This window comes from Odontesthes bonariensis, chromosome 3, assembly GCF_027942865.1.
Source record: "Odontesthes bonariensis isolate fOdoBon6 chromosome 3, fOdoBon6.hap1, whole genome shotgun sequence".
NCBI classification, from domain to species: domain Eukaryota; kingdom Metazoa; phylum Chordata; class Actinopteri; order Atheriniformes; family Atherinopsidae; genus Odontesthes; species Odontesthes bonariensis.
The window spans coordinates 13,763,307-13,786,217 of record NC_134508.1 but is presented as its reverse complement, the minus strand read 5'-3'; the positions used below and the strand labels follow the sequence as shown (position 1 = coordinate 13,786,217).

General features: G+C 40.0%; 1 protein-coding gene across 2 annotated transcripts in view; it reads right to left on the bottom strand.

Annotated features, from left to right (window-relative positions):
* Positions 1-22,911, bottom strand: part of tafa4b (TAFA chemokine like family member 4b) — a 40,111-nt gene that overhangs the window by 6,151 nt on the left and 11,049 nt on the right. For both annotated transcript variants that reach the window (XM_075462035.1, XM_075462036.1), the window contains exons 2-4: positions 21,100-21,247; positions 20,156-20,271; positions 12,093-12,248 (exon numbers count right to left, since the gene is read on the bottom strand). In XM_075462035.1, the coding sequence (XP_075318150.1) occupies positions 12,093-12,248; positions 20,156-20,271; positions 21,100-21,152 (325 nt within the window). In that variant the 5' untranslated portion in view covers positions 21,153-21,247. The remainder of the gene's footprint in view (positions 1-12,092; positions 12,249-20,155; positions 20,272-21,099; positions 21,248-22,911) is intronic.

Below are 22,911 nucleotides of genomic sequence, written 5' to 3'. Positions count from 1 at the left end.
TGCTGAAATCCTCTAAAGCATGATGTAAGGAGAAAACACTGACTGAAAGAAAGAGTAAGAGCAAGGAGAAAGACAAGGCTAAATAAAAGGTTTTCACTCGTAAAAGTATATTTGCAGGGAAGAAATGAGCAGCGAGGGGCAATAAGAGAGACAGTGAGAAGGGTGGGAAGGAAATGGGTCTTTTGAGAATGACTATTACCGAGCCTAGCAGTGAAAAAAACAGCACGGAGAGGGAGAGCAACTCATTCCAGCAGATTGGAAATAAGCAAGACAAAGAGAGCAAACTCAAAACTGCCAAAAAGAAAAAAAAAATCTTTGCTATCACAGGACGTAATGTTGAACACACTGTTGTGATGCATGAGCTTAGTGGCTTCTAAAAACCAATGGCTGCATTATGCTCGTTAATGTGGCCATTATAGTGTCGACAACACTGCTAGAGTGTTATATAGAGCTAATAGGCATGGCCTTTGAGTGCTGTTATGGAGTTAGTGGTCCCTACACCTTATCTCATGCTTTTACCAGGAGGGTGGGGCAGGCATGACACATGAAAACCCGAATCTTCTGTCAAATCACAAGATGGACAGGGGCTGGTACATGACCTGTGTTGTCATAGATAATCCAGATATTGGAAAGCATACGAAGACTAACTTCAACAGGTCAGTGTTCTACAATTACAGAGGTCATGATAGCACTCCATAGTAGCATTGTTCTCTGCAAAAAGCAGCATCTCAATTAAACTGTGGCCATCAATTAAGATACTCAGAAAAGAGAATGGTAAGAAAAAAGGCTGGGTAAACGGTAATTTCCTGCACCTAATCTTGTGCTTTTACCAGGAGGGTCAGAGAGCAGATGTGACACATTTAAAATCAGGGGGTCATGTCAGAAAAAGTACATGGACCGGTACATGGCCTGTGATATCATAGATATTTCAGATTTTGGACAGCATTCAGAGTTGGCTATCAAAAGGTCAAAGATAAAAGATTAGAGATGCATACAGTTAACTCTGAGATCATCAACTCAGGGACCATATTTTTCCATACCCTTCTACAGAGGCTGATTTTCAGTGATAATTATGTAGCCCTGCGTCTATTATTTTCATTCATTCATATACAGATATTAAAATGTTTGTGTTGGTAATAAATAGGGCTGGACGAGTTAACTCTGTGTTATCGGGTTAACTCGTTAATTATTTAACTCCGATAAATATTTTATCGCGCATTAACGCAGGTTTTATTATTTATTTTTTGGGGGGGCTTTTGTGCCTTTAATGGATAGGAAAGTTCAGAGAGACAGGAAGCAGGGGGCAGAGAGAGGGGGAACGACACACAGCACAGGGCTGTCTGATGTGGAACTCGAACTGGGGCCAGCTGCAGCGAGGACTATAGCCTCTTGTACAGGGGGTGTCTGCTCAACCCACTACGCCACAGACCATCGCTGTTTTATTATTTATTTTATTATTGTACAAGTCTGTTGCTCACAGGCTTTTATTTTGTAAAAGTCTGTTGCCGTCTGCTGCGGAACCAGAAAGGAAAGTAATTGGCGGATCCACCAAACATGGAGAAGGGTACGGAACTTTTACTCGGCCATTTTCATTTTAAAGTTCTTCCAGACGGCGGAGTCGACAGAACCAAAGTCATCTGTAAACACTGCCAAGTTGAATTGTCTTCTCACCGTAGTAGTTCCAGTCTAAAATATCACTTAAAGGCAAAACACACAACTGATAGCAGCAAGTCATTCAAGGAAACAGACAGTGGAGCGAGGCTTCTACATAAAAACTACATAAAGATGCTGATGTTAAAAGTGTGTTTGCACAACAAATGTTATGGCACTTTCATTCATATGGCAGCACATTTCAAATAAAACTAAATGCTAAAAGCTATACACTACTTTTGAATTAATTTTTGGATTTTGCGTACAAATGCGATTAATCGTGTTTAATCAGGGAAATCATGTGATTAATTAGATTAAAAATTGTAATCGTTGCCCAGCCCTAGTAATAAATAATAGTTCATGAAGTGTAAATATGTTTATATAGTTAAAAGTCAGAGATAAAAGGGTGGTGTTAGTTTTAAAATCCATTCATATGGTTGTCGGCACCAACGACAGAAGACCATGTTTGTTTACGGGGTAGTGAAGAATCTCTTTATTCTCACATCTTTGTATGTATGTAGCCTTAAGGCTGATTTATCGTTGCCTACGGAGAGCTACAGAGAGCTCTCTCCGTCATCGGAGACCCTCCCGGAGACGCTCTCCGTTGCTTGCGTGCGTTGGCAAAAATTCCTATCTATCCGTGGAGTAGACGGAGACTCGCGGAGACCGCAAAGGTTGTAATTGGTCGGCTTACAACATAATTTCCGGAATCACTTTTCCGGTTTAGCTCCTTCCTCTCAGAACACCGCCATTTTTGAAGAGTTTACTGTGTGCCGGTCAACATTTGGTCAAAATTATTTGCATTTCAAAATCAATAAGCTCCAACTCTAACAAAAGTCTTTCTCTCTCGCTCGCCATTGTTCACTGTGAGGAGTGGAACGCAGCCAGAAGGTAAACAATCAATCAACGACTTTCACGATAGATGTCGCGAGATTGGGTCGACGCCTACTGATCGGGAGGTGAATTGCCTTGCGTATCCGACAGCCCGACGGAGAACTTCGAAAGGATGGAGAGCCTCTCCGTGACTACGGAGACGGATTGACGGATAGCGACGGAGAAGCATACTGAGGCCTTAATTCTGCATTGCAGTAAGCAATTGCTAATTTATTTAAGACATACTGTCGGTTTTTCGCCATGAATAAGCCTGCATCTTAGTTACTGAGAGGAATTATGTGATTCAGGACCGGACATTTGCCATAAGAGGGAGAGAGCCCTGGACCGTTGGAGGGAGACTGTAGCTGCTGTACTTGAGCGTGGTCACCGCACTGTGTTGCTGCACACTCCATTTCCTTGCCGCCGAAACTGCACCTTGCCTTTTGCCCCTTTTTCCATTTTTAACTCTGACTGTTACTGGACTCGTGAGTACCCCATTAACACTTTGCACATGCTTTTTGTTTATGCTGGTCAAAACTCAGTAAAGTGGCCAATAGTTTTCGGCCTCCACGCTGACAAGCTTCGACCAGGCCTGCAACATTTTTTTTTACATTTAATAGCCCTGCGTGAATGTGTGTGTGAGTGTGGGCTATGGGAATTTGAGTTTCCATGTTTTTTTTAGTTTTTACATTCTCTCATTGGGTTCATCAAGGGTCATTTGTGTATCAAACCTTCCAGAGCATTTTGTGAGAGTTTTGAATACTGTTATCAATGCATACTTAAAGGTCAACAGCGAACTATTTGATTAATTTGCAAATCCAATTCGTAACTTTTGTTGTTTCAACCAAATCCTGTGTTGTACTTACAAGGGTGATACTTTTTGGATAAATATAAAATAGGTTAAAGTGAACTTTTATGTTAAAGGGGAAGTACCAAATTTTGTGTTTACTTCTTAAATGTTACTGGAGGCACCGCCAAGTTATTTTATATCACTATCACAGGTAGCGCCATCTCAATACGAACTCAGGCCCCGTCCACTGTACTACAACACCCCAATTATTTGTCAGTCAATATTTCCTAGCTACATGGGACTGGGGTTACAATTAGAGACATCATAAAACTATCAGCAAAGTCTGTAACTGGGAGGCTTTCAACGTGAGTTGGACAGCCAACCAATTTTCATTTTATATTAACAGCTTTTAGATTCCTTCCATCACCATCTAGTAGTTAACGTTTGATTGACTTAAGCAAATTTAATTATTTGCTCAGAGTCAGAGAAGATTAAAAGCACAATAATCAGCCACCATTAAGCATAACATAACACAAACACTGTGTCGAAAAAAAACTAGTCAGACTCTGTCCAAAACTAAACTCTAATCAACATCTTGGTATGTTTTGCTAAAGCTTTGCTTCATCTGTATGAAAGCCAGTGCAAACATACACCACGTACAGATTTTATGGAAAATTGTACCAGACTTCTTCTTAGCCAAGCAGTTTGAAAGTCTGCTTGACTACCAATTCCACTGTGCTAATTGGTGGACTTCAGAAAAGAAAGTCAGCAAAAAACCCATATGAAACACATGTGTACACATCAAGCAAGAAACCAATACCTTATGAGCCTAATGGGCAAAAGTTGGCAGGCTGGTGATGATGTTACCTTCAGACAGAGGGGAGTAAGCCATTTCCCACTGTTTTCATGCATACATTTTTAGTTTAAACTAACTCTCTTCTAACTCTATCTTGACCTTTCAGAGGAGATATGAGAGGACATATCTCTTAAAATGTACATTTTGACATTTACAGCTGTACTTCTTCCAGGAAAAGTCACATCTCATATGTACAAGTTGTTCTTTGGTTTCAATTAATTCCTCACACAGTTACAACAGAAAATTTAAAAACTGAAAAGCCTTACTAGCTCAGTTGTTTTTAGAATGATAAAACCTAATTTGACATTTATGATCTTTCACCTCATCTTTCCTATAATGTTTTCACTGTGACAGTCAACAAGTCAATGTGAAAATGAGCAAAGCTCTCGAAATAGAAAGAAGAGCTAGCACCCAGAAAAATGTGTATAACACTTGGAACACCTCTCAGCCTATGCACTGTAATTGCATCAGTCTCATTAAGAGTCACATTTATATTCACAAAAGGTGCCTATGCTAATGAAAAAAGATTTACAGTTCAGGCATACATTTCATCACACTTATTTTCAGCTCATTACTATGGAAGCTGCACTCAAAATGGCTCTCTTTCAAGTTGTTTCACGAACTTTCAGCAAGACATCACATGAGGGCAAGTGTCTAGACAGGGCTTTGCTTAGGGTGCAGGTGATTAGGCGAGGCAAGGGACTGAGGCTATGTTATTCTCCAGGTTCTTGGGCTTTCTAAACAAGGTCTACAGGGTTTAACACCAACAGGCCGCCTGCGGCTTTGTCTCTTCTCCTACCGAACACAACACGTCAATCAAGTGCACACTTGAAAAATGTCACTGATTGTTGGTCAGAGCAGTTGTGGCTACAGCTTTTCATTTTTGTGTGTGAGCACAAGAATGTGTGCTGAAGGAGTATGCATCTCCTCTTCGCATTTGATCATTTCTCCACGTTTCACTGTTTTACACTGTCGTTGTAATGTTTGTGACATCAAGTGGACAAAGCTGAAACTGCAAGTGTTGTTAAAATACAAAGGACACTCGGAGTTGGCAAGACTACAATTTCGCATCTTGGTGATTTGCTCAGAGGACTTTGGGGTGGAATTCAACTGATGCTCAAACCTGATTGGCTTAGAGCAAAATCTAGATATAACTATAAAGACTAGCGAGTTGTCATTAATCTATTTATTTCTGTATGTTTTTACTCATTTATTTTCTATTCTTTTAGAGATTCATTCATTTTCAGTGGCACTCGTGTCAATCAATACAGGTGCCCCCATCTGCTTGGTATATAAACTTACAGCAGGCGAACTGAAGCAATGTTAATGTTCAGATTTCTTGGGCTAAGTATAAAACTCTATACTTAATTATTGTTGCTTACCAAACAACACTTTGAGAATGCAATCTGTCTTCCTTGAAGGTGTTTGACGTGTTAATTTACGATTCATTCACACACCACACAACATGCAAAGATTGCTTTGGATGAAATGAAAAATCACCAAAAGTCAAGACCTTCAGAAAGACGGTAAAACAGACACATACAATAATGATGATTATTAGGAAAATATAATAAGATAATAATAAACACATTTGTAGGTAAAATTTATGCATTTTAAGCCAATAACGTAGCTCACATATGTTACAGTTTATAATCCACTGTACTGCATTCTGTCTTCTAAGTTAGAAAATGCAGTATCAGATCAGCAAGCCTATTTTCTCACCCAACTATGTTACAGAAAATCTATTTCTGATGGGATTGAGAAAGTCACCAAGTTCAAAGGGATCTCTCTCTCTCTCTTCTAACACTCTCATGTAATCTCACTCAAGTGACATGATGAAGAATAGTAGATTTGCCTTTGATATAAAGAAACAAATGCAATGACTACATATATCCTGTTGTATAAATTCCAGCGTAGCCTGTCTTGATGTGAAGCAGGGTATGCTAATACAATATATGCATTCAGGCATGTGTCTTTTGGAGTGTTTCCCCATTAATACTTTACAAAGCCTTCTGCCTGAACTCGATCAGCGGAGAACCTAGGACCATAAACTACAGCAGGGAGTTTTCTTTTTTGTGTGTGTGTGTGACCCTGGGTCTCTACATGCAACTGAATGTGCACTTGCCCGTTATGTGCGTACATATGTAGGTTCGATGTTTTGTGGCCTGTGCAAGGTATAATAAAGACTCAAAAGCGTTTGTTCTCACCCATCACCATTTAAAGGAAATACAGTGTACCTTCAAACTCACACGCAAACAAATACAGACGCATGAAAAGGTTAAGGATGGACCCAGAGGTAGGAATACCCTCAGGCTTTGTAACTGTTCCACTCAGTGATCCTGCAGTGCAGAAGCAGTTGGAGAGTGGCATCCATCTCTTTCTACAATGATTTACTAAAGCACTGTATCTCTGTAACCCCAGCTCACACACCCAGGTATGCATGACGAGAAAACCCAGGTGGAAGGCGCACAGGGAAAACTGTCAGAAAAAGATTAGACATGGTGAGCAGTTGCGCACATACACGAGAACAGACTGAGAAAATGACAGAAGCATGACATTAAGGGGAAGATAGGTAAACAACAGCTGGTTGATGTGTGTTGAAACACTAAACTAAATTTTGTGGCCCAGCAATGAAACACAGTTTGTCTGTCACCATGTCATGCACCAAACAAAATCCACTCATCCAGCTATTTTTTTTTTTCAGGTCACTGTTCTTTGTTTTCTTTCACCACCACAAAACACACTTAAATGACATTTACTGTAAAGAAATGTATCTCTTTCTCTCTGGTTCCAGAAATAGGTCTCCGTCACACAGTTCCATTGGTGCGCAAGGTTTGACTCTGCTATATTTCAGAGAAATACTTTTTAACCTTGCAACACTTAGCGGATGGTTGCCTTTACTAGTCAATCTGACTATAAAAGCACAGGTTAATCTAATGTGTCATGTTCTTAAAGAATTATACAAAGAGGTTCCTTTTAGCTCTATGTATAAGGAATAAAAAAAAAAATTACAAAATGCATCTTTCATGTTTTTAATGCATCAGTGATTTGACACTTTGTAAGTCATTTTTCATTAGAAGTACCCTATTATCGTGACTTTCATTGCAATATTTACACTCTTTAAGAACATTCATAAATGTAGGACTTTTAGTCTTAATGGAGTTATTTAGAACTGATACTGACATTTGCACAAGTAAAGGACATGAGTAACAGTGCACAGGTGTACAACAATGCAATAAGGGAAACCTGTATTTCAGCATGGTTGAGCGCTTCCCTAACAAAACTCTTTTTTTTTTTTTTAAAGAACAGATTTTTCTCTTGACATCTGTTTGACATCAGTTTTACTTTAACCAGACTCTTAATCCTAAGTGTTAAATGTTTCCATATGACTTTACTGTACTATTCACTGCACAAACTCTTCATTCTACCAGCACCACCACAAATTGTAAAAGAAAAATGAAGCACTAAGAAACATTCTATGGGATTATTGTGACAAACAGAAGCCATGTGAAAAAACATGGCCCACTGTGCGGCTGCCAGTTATAAGAGCTCTAACCATATAGATGTTTTTCAGTCATCCTCAACAATGTAGCTCCATTTACACTATGGCTTTTCCACCAAGGCCATTCACCAAGGGGATTGTTTTTTTCCATCAGTTTTCCGGCCTAAAAATGTGAGAACGGCATGAGTGGATGTGTGTGCATTAATGTGTTTGTGTGCACTGGAAAACACTGGATGAGGTTAGATTTCTTTTGTTACTCTGAACTCAGAGGTCAAGCATGACTCACAAGATAAGTGCTGCTGAGCACTGAATTTGGAAGTGAGAGGTGCTGAGAGCCGAAGGTGAGTTGTGAATAAAAGATTAGAAAGACCTCAGGATTCACGTGAGGAAGGAAGTGTGTTCTTTTTCTGTCTGCATGTGTGTGTGTGCATCATGAGCTGGAGAAAAGGTCATTAAAACCATCATAAGAAATGTATCATTGATTGATTTTTAGACAAATGGTGAATCTGTTAGCTTCTCATTATTGTCATTTCTTTTTTTTAACAAGCTCTACCAAGTCTTCGATTTGAACAAGCAAAAGCAAGGCATCAGGGCAATACCTATTACGAAAGGTTAGCAAACTTTCCCATGATTCCTTATTTCCCCTGACTTTCATTACAGAGCCAATCATCTTTGCTATGGTTGCCTGATTTTATCATTATCAAGCAACAGTTCCCATCTAAGAACTCATCAAAGAGGTTAAAAACAAATCTACTTTTTTTTATTGGGAGAAAATAGTCCTGAAATGAACCAGCAGGTATGTTTGTGAATAAATCATTTCAATGGAAAAAGCTCCTTCTACTGGGCACATGAAGCAATAGCAACACAGTGACTGAAAGTTCATAAATGAACTCTTTGTTACAGTCTACGAGGTCTGAAGTTTTAGATATTTCCTGATTTGTTCCAATTGAAATGTTGATTCAATGGATATCTGTACCATGCTCCATTCAGTGAAACTGTAAAAACTGTGTCAAACAGAAGGGTTATAGTTAGGTCAACACATTTTTTAAAAAGATTGGTATAAATCAGCAATCGTTAGTAATCTTTTAACACACAAAGCAGTGTGTTCAGTCTTAGTTAGGAAGTGAAGGTAATGTCAGCAGAAAGTTATGCAAAAACACAGTGTGTGTCAAGAAATGTCCTGCACTTTGATCCAATGTTTTTATTTGCTCTGTTAAGTGACTGGAATTACTTCTTGTCTGGATGTAGAGAAGTCAAAACACAGATAGACAGCGTGAGCGATCTGACTTTTCATTTGTTTGTTTTTTTTAAATTTGATCAATCATTGGCTACAAATGGGTGATGATAATGTGCTGATACTCTACTAACATGAGGAATTTGGAAAAAAGACAACTCAAAATCTGATCTAGTCATCTGAGTGTGAGCTGTGGATCAGTTTTCATCTCCCTTGACAGACCTTAATAGTTAGAATAACACCGTGTGCTGCTTTGGAGAGTCTCTGGCTGTACTCACAAATAAGGCAACTATGTGTTTTCCACTGGCAGTGAGCTAACAAAACGTGATTAGATCACGTTGGCTGACACTCTAAGTGTGTGTGTGTTTGATCACAGCGAAGCATCTGAGGATGATAGGGGTCAGTGACACCGCTTGTTTCTTGCTGTGCAGGAGCTCACAAAGTGTACAAAAGGGTCTAACTAAGGTCTATGGAAATGGCCCACAGCTTCCGTCCGTCCGTCCACATCCACACATGCACAGAGCATGTCAGCAGATGTCAATTTGGTTACGCATGTATACGTTTGCAGCATTCTGTGGAATTTGTGGCGCTTTATGTTTTCTGTATTTTGGCATGAAAAGGACTGAAAGCATCATCAGAGTCCTAAAAGTAGATCAAGAGCATGTTGTTGAATAAATCATAGAAAAATATTGTTTGTTAAGGAGGATGATACAACATCTTACTTTCGGTGTCTGGTGTGACCTCATTTGTCAGCAACCAAATGTTTTAGCTAACTGTTCATTCATCCACATAAGATAGGAGAAATGTCAGCTCATTCCTCCATAGACAACAGCCTCAGCTCTGAGATGTTGGCAGTTTTCTTCATATAAACAACTTTCATTCCATAACATCTTTTTTTTTAGATTAAATTCAGGATTGACTTGGCCATTCAAAAAGAATAACTTCATTTTTTTTCAACCATTCTTTAGTCAAAAGACCTGTGTGCTTATAGGGTTATTGCCTTGCAACATGACCTACTTTCTGTTGTTGACATTAAGATGTCTTTCTCTCAAATTTGTGGGTTAACACTTTGAATCATCATTGCTGCACCATTCATGTTTCAAAGACAAGATATGGTTATTATGCTGATATTCATTGTTTTTTTTTCCTTAAAACATCATGCTTATTTAAACTAAAACAAGTTTAGTCTTGGTCTCATCCTCGGTGACTTTCTCCTTGCAGTTCTGCTGTGCACACCATTGTTGTTCAGCAATCTCCTTCATAAACTCAGGGACATTAACATTAGCCAATGCGAGGCCCTTAGCTTCTTAAAGGGATAGTTCGTCTCTTTTGACATGAAGCTGTATGACATCCCATATTAGCAATATCATTTATGAACATTGACTTACCCCCTGCTGTCCTGTGAGCCGAGTTCCAGCCTCGTTTTGGCGTTGACGAAGGTAGTCCGGCTACTTGGCTAGGGTCCCGAAAATAAAGCGGTTTGCTTCTCAAAACAATATGCGTTCAAAAGAGTAATACATTTGCATCACAAAAAAGTTCTTCAGAAAAAGTCAGACCTCACAATCGCTTGGCGCTATTTTCTCTCTACCTTCGTATCACTACGGGCTGTGTAAACCGTGCAGACCGAAGTGCAGACCGAGCAGTCCCCTGCTTCCGAGCAGTAAACACCGTAACAGGTGCAGCTATCGGCAGGTGGCTGAACGCATTGTTATGAAGGGAGGCAAAAATAGCGCCAAGTGATTGTGAGGTCTGACTTTTTCTGGACGGACGATTTTGTGATGCAAATGTATTACTCTTTTGAACGCATATTGTTTTGAGAAGCAAAACGTTTTATTTTCGGGACCCTAGCAAACTAGCCGGACTACCTTCGTCAACGGCAAAATGAGGCTGGAACTCGGCTCACAGGACGCAGCAGGGGGTAAGTCAATGTTCATAAATGAAATTGCTAATATGGGATGTCATACAGCTTCATGTCAAAAGAGGCGAACTATCCCTTTAAGTAGAATTCATAGTAGCAGAAATGTTTTTCTGAGGTCCTTTGTTTCCTTTGTTTGTGCCATTATACACCTCCACAAACATGAGTCATGAAGCCAATATTTTTGGCAGATGCCTGTTCTTTGAAAAAAGCACATTTGATTGTTATCCTGCTAAAAACACTTGACGCTCATTTCAACCTCGCCTTGTATGAAATTCTGATAGATTTTAGGTTAAATGTTATGGCCGGTTGTGCTTTGCTTGAACTGTTCATGCAAGACTATCTCTCAGGGGCACGGTGAACCGCAAATTGTTTGTGTAGCAATGTAGACTTTATATATGTTTTACTTAAAACCTAATATACACTGACAAACTTGGATTAAAATTTTTAAAACAGTACACCATTCAGTTCACCTCCATTTACTATTAATGTAAGAAGGCTATAGTGGTAATTTCTATGTGATATTCTTCATCATACACAAAGAAACTAAAGATAAGATGTGATTCAGTTTTTCATACATTCAATCACTTTTTAAAGCTGTAGCTATAAGTGTAACCTTCCTGTTGCTAATTTATTTATTGATGTTTCAAACACTGTTAAAGGAATCTAGCAGGTGTTCTCTCAGGCGAGAGATTTCAAGTAGCAACTCAAATGAAGTGAGATGATTAAAAACATTTTTAACTCCTGTGACCCTGCTGGAATTAGTGCTTCAATTATTCAAAAAACACATTGTGGAGTCACGCTCTGTCCAGACCCGCAAGGCCTGCATTCTGGTCATGTTTCCAAGATTTCAACAGACACCGAATAAATTTAGCAGAAATAGAGGGGTTCTCCTGCAGTAATGTGAGGGCACAATTTCACAATGATGCACAAGACACAGAAACAGCCACACAGTTCTTATGTTTTAATATTGCCTTGACTGTAGATGTCATATACCTTAAATTGAAATTGACCGGCACAGTTATTTCATTTGTAAGGAGTTCATGGTGTTATTTTGGCTGCAGATGAAGTAAATGCTATAGCCAATGAAAGTTAAACCAAGTTACAAGTACAAGTTTTGATTCACTTTATACAAAAAGGAATGCATATGCTAGTTCCCTTCAACTGCAAAAATGGTTGTGTGGATACAGTTCCAGCCTTTGAGAATGATGCTGAAATGCAGAAGATACGATATACCCATTCACCCAAACTTTAGGACATACACACACTTACCTTCCACACAGGAGGGTCTGGCTCTTGTGGTGCCAGCAACCTGACCTGGGAAACAGGAACACTTGACGGTTTGCGAGCGCTCTTCTATCTTATTCTTATTGCAGCAGCGATGGATGGCCACCACCTCACAGGTACCCTGCTTCACCTGATATGATGCTGTGAGAGACAGACAAAAAGAGAACAACCGTTTTGCTATAAATTCACGAGCTTTAAAATCTATTTTATCCGGGTGTTGGTGACTTGTTGTTGCAAACAATCAAGTGTTTAATTCAAAGAAATTTGGGCTGCAAATAACAAATGCACAGCAGCTTCTCTGAGGATTAAGCAGTTCAGCTGAATTATTTACTTTTGTTTAAACTCTTCAATCTATTCCAGTCTTGGTCTTTGATTAATAAAAAAAACACTTTTAGCGATACTTTTTTACTCTCAGCCCTCATTAACTTTCCCTCAGAGGTAGTTCCTGTGTGTGCCATTGTGTGCAGGAGGGAAAGAAAACAAGAGCAGGAAATGTTGAATAAAATAATAATTTCTTTTTAATCTTTTCAAAGTAGAACACTTGAATAGGGACATTTATTTGCAGATTTTATGAGGGTGTATTGTAATGAAGCAACACATCTACTAGGATACACTTAAATGTTTATGGATCTTGGCCAGAATCCATTACTGTTGAGTCTGTATCTGCATTTGGGTTCTTTATGTCTCCATGCCAATGTGTGCTTTGGCTCTGCATGTGAGTGTGCTCATTTCTGTGTGTTCCTGAAAGTCATTATTTATATAAGGATAATTGCTATTTACCTCCAACAAAAACAATGTCTAATCTCTCTTGATTATCCTCACATTTCCCTTGGGTCCTTGGACAGGCTAATTATAACATTATCCTGACAGTAATGGGACAGAAGGCAATACTGAATTCAAGGCAAATCCAAGCCAAAGTTTTCTGCCTAGTGGGCAAATGTGTCTTTAAGTGTGTGTAATAATGCTGTTACAATATTTTTAGACAGTTCTTTCTGTTCCATTAAATAGTTTCAAATGAGTAATTGGGGCTCCTTCCACAAGAGTTATATTTGTTAAACAGAACAGCAGTCCACACATGATTTCATAAAAAAAAATCTTTACAGAGACATTCATGTATGTAGCAGGATAAATTCAATACATCTGCCACGTATATGCTGCAAGGATAATGCATAAGTGGGCCTATGTTGTATGGTAAAGTTTAGAAGTATATTATCTGTGTTAGGGTTATATTTCATTCGGAACATTAATCCAATGAGTCGCGTGGGAGAAGGGGATGTGCCAATTGTTGGGTGAAATGTTTAGTGAATCTTTGCTTATGGCTTCTGAATCAATTCCAGCTGACTTATCTTTCCTTTCAAAGCTTGTCGGTGTCCTCTTGAGAGTCTCTGCCACCGTTTACCGAGCACAGCAAACCCTGCTTGCGACATTACCAGCTACCAATAAGCCTCTTTACAACCCTGGAAAAACCTTAGTTATACTGTACCATAAGCCCAGATTTCATTTATGTACGTGACTTTAGCCAGACTCTGAAACTTTTCACGCTCAGCTGAATGAGCTTTGCAGGCAGAGACAAAAATGTGTACACACACAAACACACCGCACACAAACAGCGCACACACACTGTTGAGGGTTCCATTTTTGCAGGCCATGGCCCCTCTCATCCTTTCTGATTTAAAGTTTGTTTGTTCTTCTCTCCAGAGAGCCCCATCAATGATCCCTGGCTCTCTGAGGGCGCCCCTCCACTATCATCCCTCCACTTTCATTTCCCTCACTCCTCTGTCTCAGGCTCTCCTGAGGTTGGAGCAGCTGCCAGATTACCCCCTACCCCCATCCACAAACACATAAACACAAAATCTACTGATAACAACCAAGAGTATTGTCTTTTTTTTTTTAATTGAATGTAACTTAATGGGACAACAACTATCAGAGCAGCTATAATTGCAACAGTGATAGTCACAATTAAAGCATAGTGTGTCAATGTAAAAAAATTATGGTCTAAATCAAGCCCAATCAACTTCCCTTGTTTAATCCCTCCTTTTAATAACCTACGATGAAAATTAATTCCGCTGCCATTACAGAACTGTAACTGGCTAAAACTGCTCAATCTGCCGGCCACATTTTAGCTTGTTAGTTAAAAAGAAAGAAGAAGAGGGACAGAGTCAGCCAGGTGGAGGAAAACTGGTGTCACAGCAGGCAGAGAGAACAAAGAGCAGCTTGTCTTTCGTTGGCATAATGAGGTCAGAGGGTGAACTGGTATCCTGTCTTTATTGCCTGCATCAGTCAGAAGCTGTTTGTATTTTCAAACCATAAAGCCTTTGAGGATGCATGTGAGCAGTGACAGATAAACCCACATAAATTTCATCATTGCATCTTTTTTTTTCTCTCTGTCTGCCCATTGTTTGAACCACAATTAGATTCAAAACAGAGCATGTATTCATGCAAATTAGATAAATTTGGGCAGGTGCAAGATATGAGAACAGCCCATGTGCTTCACTGAGAGCAATTTCTGTTATCCAAAAAAGAAAGTGGGGGAAAGCCTCCACTAGATTTTCTCTCATGGTGGACAGATACAGCTTAATGAAAAGAAAAGGAAGCAAATCTAAAAGAGGCTGCTTTTCATAGCTGGTTCAAAAGGACAATAAAAAAAATGTCACCGTGTGTCAGATGTTGACAGTGAGCCTTCATCAGGGCCCAGCATCACACACTGCATGCATACAAAATCTTTATACATTCTATGCATACTGCATATTGATGATCATTTGTTACATAGCAACTAACAGTAACTGGTAAAAAAAAATCCGAAACCATAAAGTATCACCAAACCAAAGTCGTTATTCTAAATAATATCAAAATTTAGATGACGAAACAGAAGTAAAGGGATTTCATGGCTTGTCACAGAAATATAAGTAAAGCACAAAATCTGAATGAAAGCAGGAACCGAACACGTACCCGCCTTGGCTGCAATCAGTACAAAAGGATCATATAGAATTCTTTCTCTTTAATATTGGACAGCTGGCATTTCCTCATGCTGAGATTTTTTTGTGTTTGTGTCACACTCAAGAAACTGGCAGGAAAAGGTCTAAAATACTAAACTACTTTGGGAAAAATATGAAAAAAAGGATGTGGTTGAGTCAATAAATGCACGAATTTTATAAACTTAACGTGCTTGTGAGCCTGTCAGCTTCAGGTCTCTTTGGTTAGTGGAAAGATTTATACCCTTGAGTATCCCAGGTATTTCATGAAAAAACTGACTTTGGAAGCCAGTTACAATTTTCAGCAAAAATCGTTCCAGGCAGGGAAATATCAACTCAAAAGCATCCAATCCAGCTTTCGAAAAAGAGGTGTAAGGCAATTTGTTGCCATCATAGGAAACACTCCTATTTTCTCCACAAGCTTCCCACAGTGTAATATTACATATGTCCACGCACTGCTTGTGACGAGCTATAATAAACAAAACTGACTGGAGCGTTTCACTTTCACAGCTCTCTTGTCTATGGTTACGTGGTGCTTTGAGCTGAATGATACTTTAACATGCTATCACAGTCATATTGATGTGCAACTACATTCATAAGCTGGCCCGGAAAGGCAGGGCGTCCAATGCACAAAAGTAAAATTGTGACTCATTTTCAAATCAGATTCCTTTGCTTAATTTACAACTGTTACTCATAAGAGTTTATTTGAAATAGGATTTTATTGGATGTTGTCTCAAGTGTACATTTTAAAAGGGTGTCCTTTCATGGTCAAACAAATAATACTGGGCTAAAACCAAGAAGTGTGAATTGAAAAAGTACTAAATAAATGCCAAACATAGGAGAATATTGGAGTGGAACTGTGAGCCCTCACAGTGTTACCTTCCCTTTCAGTCCTTGCCCACTGTGATGCTGCCTCTCACCCCTCATCTACTAAAGATTCATGTGGTGAGCAGTCAGCTTCAAACCAAATACACAAAATAACAGTGTATCTAATGTCTTAGTGTTGCCTTTAAAGCATTCTGTTATGACCATCTCAGTGTAATAGAGCCCAACACGCTGAGATGAAAAGACTTCTCAAGCATGGCTAAATGCTTCTATTCCTGCGGCAGGGAGTGAGGGGGGTGGTGTGTCGGAGGGTCGTAACAAAAGCCTGGCATTCAAGCTACCTTGAACTGATGGGTTAGCCAGGCGATTGATGTATTCTGACAGACACAGGCAAGAAGGAGCATTGTACAATTTATCAAAAAGCTATGTCTTTCCCCTGTCAATACTAGACAAGCATGTCCATTGCTATGAAAGGCCAGGTATCAAGCAGCTCTGACAGGGGTGGCACAGTCAATGTGGAGGTGCTATAGTTTACATCTCTGCAGGAATGCACAAGGACGTTTCAGGACAGCATGATAATAATTATGAGTTGTGCCAAACAATATGAGAACAATGTCAAACGTACAACAAGGTCTACCCCTAAGATCTTGAATAGAAGGCAACAGGGCTTCTCTTCTTGGCTCTTGAAGACAATTCACCTCTCATTCAAAAGACTTCTTCATTCAAACCGACTGATGGGGAGTTTCAGGCTTATAAGCTGCAGCTGGGACTTTAGGGAGACTTGTTAAGGTCATATAAGAGTTGTTGAGGTCATAAGTGAGTCACTGACCCACCAGCCCATTATATGGTTTGATTAGGTCACTGGTGTCTTGTTGGTCACAAGATCTAACGTGTGAATGGTTGTGAAACCGCCTGGAAAGGTGAGTTAAGGCTGCACTGTAGGCGCTGGGAAGGTGATACGTGAGGCCGACTTCTCTTATCAAAGGCATTATTTTCTTGTTTAACATGAATGGCTTCTTTAACTCCTCTTACAAACCATCTGTCTTCCCTGTGCAGAGCATGTACATTACTGCCCTGTAACTGTCTCTGGTTTTAGGTTTTCTATTTACCTCTGTGTTTTGACTTCTATCTTCCTCAATGTGCACAGCACAGGCTAAAAAAGTCAATTTCTTTCTTTGTACAAATTGGTCAAGATGGGGATTTCAGAGAGCCCAAGCCAAAATCAAAATCACACCTAAGAATACCTCACATGTGACAATGACTTACGCTACCCACAGAATGAGTTGGTGGGTCAATGACTCAGTTGTGACCTCGTATAACCTTTACAACTCTCCTGACATCCCAGCCACAGATTATAAGCGTGAAACTCCCCACCAGCTGATTTGAAGAAGAAGTCTTTCAAATAAGAGGTGAATTGTCTTCAAGTACCAAGAAAAGCAGTTGTTTTGCCTTCTTCTCAACCTTTTGCTTACGACATTCTCCTCATGTTGTTTTCTGTTTTCATTGCCCTCTTCAAGCCCTCACTTGTTTCCCTTCCTTGTTCCATCTCCTCCCCACGCTTGTCCAGCACAGCCCATCAATTCTCCTGACATTATCAGGGTTTTACAGGCCAGCATTAGGCCTCATCCAGATTTATGTTAATTATCACCACAGGTCACTGGTACAGCTGAGTGCTGCTGTGCTACAAATTTCCTCCCCAATAAAATCTGCTCACTTGACCTTGCAAGCCCTGTATTTATTTCTTACAAACACGTGTAGGGGAGGACATGAGCCGGTGTGCAGTGTGCATCAAATAGATGGACACGCAGATGATGTTCCAACTTTTGCAGCGAGCTCGGTTATGTTAAGTATACACAAATATGACAGATACAGTTTAAATACAGATGGAGCTACATATGTGGTTTTCACACAGGAACCAGGATGGGCACAGAAGGCCCCCCTCACACTCACAATTCACAAATGCAGCACCAGATTAGTCGTTGTTCTAAAATGTTTGGTCTGTGAGGCATGCAATAACAAGCTGTGATAGGAGTGCATATGGTGAATATAATTTCTGGAAGGATTCAACTAAATCTCAAGTAATCTAATTTTAAGCATTTACACAAGAAAGGGCATATGAGAATATGAGCACCAGATGTTTCATTGTCAGGAAACAGGGATAACTTCCTGTTATTTAACTGTTATAATCTTCCTAAAAGAGGCAGAGCTTTAAGAACACACTCCATTCAATGAGTTTACTCAAAGAAAGCCTAATGTTTAAAAATACACAACAGTGTTGCACGAAACTATTTGTGTTGGAAATTCCTAAAAATAAGGAACGTAGTCTCTTGCCTGACCTGACTATTACTCTTTGTGATTGTTGGTAGCAGCGCAGGACAAAGTGAACAATACTTCAAATCTGATGGGTATGTTAAAGTGTTTGTTACTCCACCTGTCACAATGGGTTTTACAGTCTTTTGCACAACTTTGTTATATTTGTGAAAGAAGGACAAACTGTGATAACCAGCAAAAAAAGTCATATGTGCATAAGCCAAACATTTTTTTTTTGACTAAATGTTTCACTTCAATCTGGAGAGGATGTGACCCCTTACTAACCGACCGAACAACCAAACAGGCTGTGCTAACCTAAGTAGAGCCTGAAAGAAATAAACTTTCTGGGATATTTTTGTCCTGTGAAAAGTTACCAGCCAATCAAGCGAGTGTTGGACAAGTGCACGGATTACTTAGATCCAGTACTAAACTGAGAAGTACAATAAAGAAAATGGTCATTCAAAAAGGCTATCGATTATATCACCTCTACCTGCAGTTCTGTCAGTTCATTCAATCCTATTACAGAATTTATTTATTTTTTCCCTTTGGACTAAATTATTCGTTATATTACAGATTACTGCCTCAATGGGATTTGGATTAAGAACAAAGTGATACACAAATCTATGTTGAACCATTTTTTGACCTATAGAGCCACCATGTGGCAGCTAATGGTACATCACTGGCATAAGTTCGACTTCTCTCACCGGTCAGTCCACAAAACAGCAGTAAAAGTGCTTAATATGAAGCCACTGAAAACACGTCTAGCAGCCATAACAAACACCCAATTATTTTTCACCCTCAAACTTCAATGTGTGCCGGGTCTATTGGCATTCACATTTGACAGGTCTTAAACTTCCACCAATTAGAGTAAGACATCAAATAAAAAGTACTGGCAAGTTTGGGATTGAGATATCTTGTTTCACGGTAAGAGTTAACTGAGAAGGGGGCAGGCATGCATGCTGACCTTCACAATCCACGGGGCCTGCAATTAGTAGTGTCCCTGCCGTAAGCAGGCAGCCTTCTTTCTGTTAAAAGGAAACTAATATCATCACTCACTGAACAGACTGGATGCTGGTAGCATTTATGTGGCGCATAAAGGTCACCCTGCAAAACACAAGCAGTAAGAGTGGAGAAACTGAGATAATTAAGGAAACTGTTGTAATTAAGTGTAAGAATGAGGTGACACGGAAGGTTTCCACCAACAAGCTGATGTGCAAGATGCTGTGACTCAGCCCAACTCTCCCTGTTGTCATCCTCAATGCAATATTAATAAGCCTCAGTTGGTCATTTGCAGCCAAAGTGTGGCTCGTTTCCATGACTTACAAAAATGGAAGAGGAAATAGATTTAGCTTTGCAGGTCAGAATTAAGCCTGTGCTAGCTATGGTTTCTTTGTTCATGGATTTCTTCTGAGGAATAAGTGAGGCAGGACTTTGGTAAAAAAAAAAAAAAAAGGCTCCAGAGCTATGCATATTAATGTAGGCATGGGCGATTATAAGCCTGAGGATTAGAAGTCATGAGCCCATGGCCTCTTCTACGTGAGGCATAAAGCTTATTTTTAAGCAACAGTAAACCACTAAGAGTCCGACTGCTTGAGATGAGCCCTGACTCTGAAATGTTGGATGTCTGCACTCTGAATAGATCAGATCTCACCCACACTGATCTATTTGTGTTGACAGCTCCTGACAGTTTAAGTGCCATTTGTATCTGTATGTGCTGGATCACTCAAACAGAGGTGTGTTTGCATCCAAGGCCAAAACGGGGTCTTGTCTACAATACATTCTGCCATACAGAGCAAACTGTTGTCCCACAGCCCCCTCCTCCAGAATGCAGAAGCTTCAGTCGGCGTCAGGCTCAGGGAACATGTGTTATACTTCTGAAGTGACGGTGTAATTAACCTCTTGTGGTGTTGGTAGTGAGGTTCAGAGCAAGACATGGTGTACCTGTGGGTCCCCGATGATTACGGTTGCCAGCTGACACTGGGTCAACCCAGAGCATCACCAAGGCAACAAGGAAGGCCACCTGCCAAGGCCAAGCTGACCTCCTGCTCAGTTTCATCCTACGGGAGGGAAAGAGGCGAGAAAAGGGGGGAAAGTGGTGGAACAGGGTATGAGAAGAGGTTAGAGACCATAAAACATACAGCTTTTAGAACAAATAGAAACAATGTGAGAGGTGAGCAGCCAAAGGTCAATGGCAAAAATAGGAGGCCAGAGAACAGACTAAACTTGAAGAAAAGGATTTTCCAGCATGCACATACTGCAATCAGAGTAGTTTCAGCTCAACCATCAGCAACAGCATTATTTTACACTTCTTTGTATCACATTAGGATTAACTCGTCCCATTTTCTTCCAGCAGGCGACTTTATGAGTCATGACAGCTTGCACTGGAAGTAACAGGGCTCAGCCAAGAATAAATATGATGGTTATGGATGGTTATCCATGGTTATGGATTAGAACTAATCCATCCATTTATTCATTTTTTCATGTTCTATACCTGCTTCATCCTGTTCAGGGTGGGTGGGTGGGTGGGTAGGTGGAGGATTTTTTAATCAACTGATGAAGCTTTTTGATGTAAAAAAAATCTTTCATCAGAAATCTCTCAGATGTAATAAATGTAATGATGTTCACAGTGGTGAACAGTGTAGTTTTCAAGTCTGAAATGTTTCTGAAAATTTCTCTATATTACTTTATATTCATTTAAACCCTAAATCCTGGGGCTTTAAGTGTCTAGTTGGAGCACCAAAGCCACCTGAGGACTTAAACATGAACTGCAGAACTTGTCCTAATATATAGACAAATCAGACATTGAATTAATAATAAAACAGATGAAACTGTAATCAACTAATGAAAATAAATATTAGTTGCATCTACATTTGATGGCATCTCACCTGTTGGTCGTCTCTGTCTCCTCTGGTGTCTTTTCCACTGTGCACCTTCTCATGAGCAGGCCATGGCTACATTCATTCACACCTCAAATCTCCTGCTCCTGTTCTTCCTCCTGCCTCTCCTCTTCCTCACCTCAAACAGAAGAAGCCTCTGGAGAGAAGAGGTACAAAGACACTCTGTCAGAGAGGCCAGCCTGCCCTAGGGTTCCTCAGTGGCCTTCACTGGCCTTATATGAAGGTCTCTGCACATATACACAAACCAAACACGTGTCTGCACACACACACACACACACACACACACACACAGGGTTGTAGATGTGAAGGCCTAGATTCTGTCAGATCCATTGTTTACAATGGGTTCACCTACCCCCAGGCTGAATGTGATCCCCACTCTAGACATCACACACAGCTCTCTCTCTCACGCAAACACACACACACACACGCAGAGATGGACACACAAAACACTGTGCATAACAAGCTAAAAATTCTACTGATTTCAAAATGAGTGTACATAAAAGAAATCTGCAGAGTTGCCTATTAGCTAAAGCATTTACCAGCTGATCAAACAAGCATAAAAACAAGCTGAGCCCCAACACACACACACACACACACATTAAATATGCACAGTATTTGCAAGGTAAATTCAAAGCCTATCAGAGGACAGCAGGAGAGACTCTTCCTAATTACAGCTGAGTGACACCTTCTGATGCATGTGCACTTTCGCACGTGCACACACACACACACACACACACACACACAAAGTAAATTACCATCCTGCTGTAACAGTGTGTCAACACACTTCTCTTTACTAAGGTACTAACTCTGCAGTAAATGAAAGACAACAGATTCACATTAATAACAAAATGTTCTCCCCTCCTTAAACCTTTATTATTCATCATAACTCATTCATATGCAGCTCAGTCCGCTAATGTGCCTGGAAACTTCGAGGGAAGGTATAAACTCCAACCAAGACCCATGCCTCTCAGCCATCTGTGAGGTGCCACTGCCCCCTAGTGGGCCACAAGATAACAGCAAGGGCCACAAGTGTGTTAAAGACCAAGAGCTGAGACTTCAGGGATGAGCACTTGTGTTTCTAGATGTGAGAAAGTAGCCAGGCAAAGAAGGTGCGATAAAGTTGATGGGTACTGTTTGTGACTGTTGCAAGCGTAAATAACCTCTAAAAGCAACAGCGACACAGGTCAAAGAGAGGAAGAATCTTCCACAAAGACTTTAGAGCAGAGGTCTTCAACAGGGGGTCCGCGACCCCCAGGGGGTCCGCGGAGGTACTGCAGGGGGGTCGCGAAATCTTTGGTTGATTAGACGATTTTTAAAAAAAAAAAATAAACATTTAAAATTTTTTTTTTTTTTTTTTTTTTTTTTTTCAAAACAGTTTTTTCTCACAAATTGTGTGCAAACATGTGCCATCCACAGATGGTTTGAGGATTCATTGTCCCATCTACATGCAAACACTCTGGAGTTTAAATCCCGCCGGCGGGATTTTTTACACATCTCCAAAAACACATCTGTAACTCTGTGAGTTTTTGTCATTGAAACATATAAGTGACACCATTAAAAACCTTGAAACTTCTAGTTTTCAAATATATATATATTAAAATAAATTATATAGGTGGCCCTTTTTAAAGAGAGTGAACAGAAATCTTTGGATTTTCTGTAGTCTCAGACTGCAGCAGCTTCCTCGGCCACACCTATCGCTATTCACATGTAAAGTACCAGGTGATTGAGTGGCTATTCACAGGTGAGAACACGCCCCATTCAGCCAGCATGTGGGGGGAGGCAGCAATGTCCTGCCAGTGA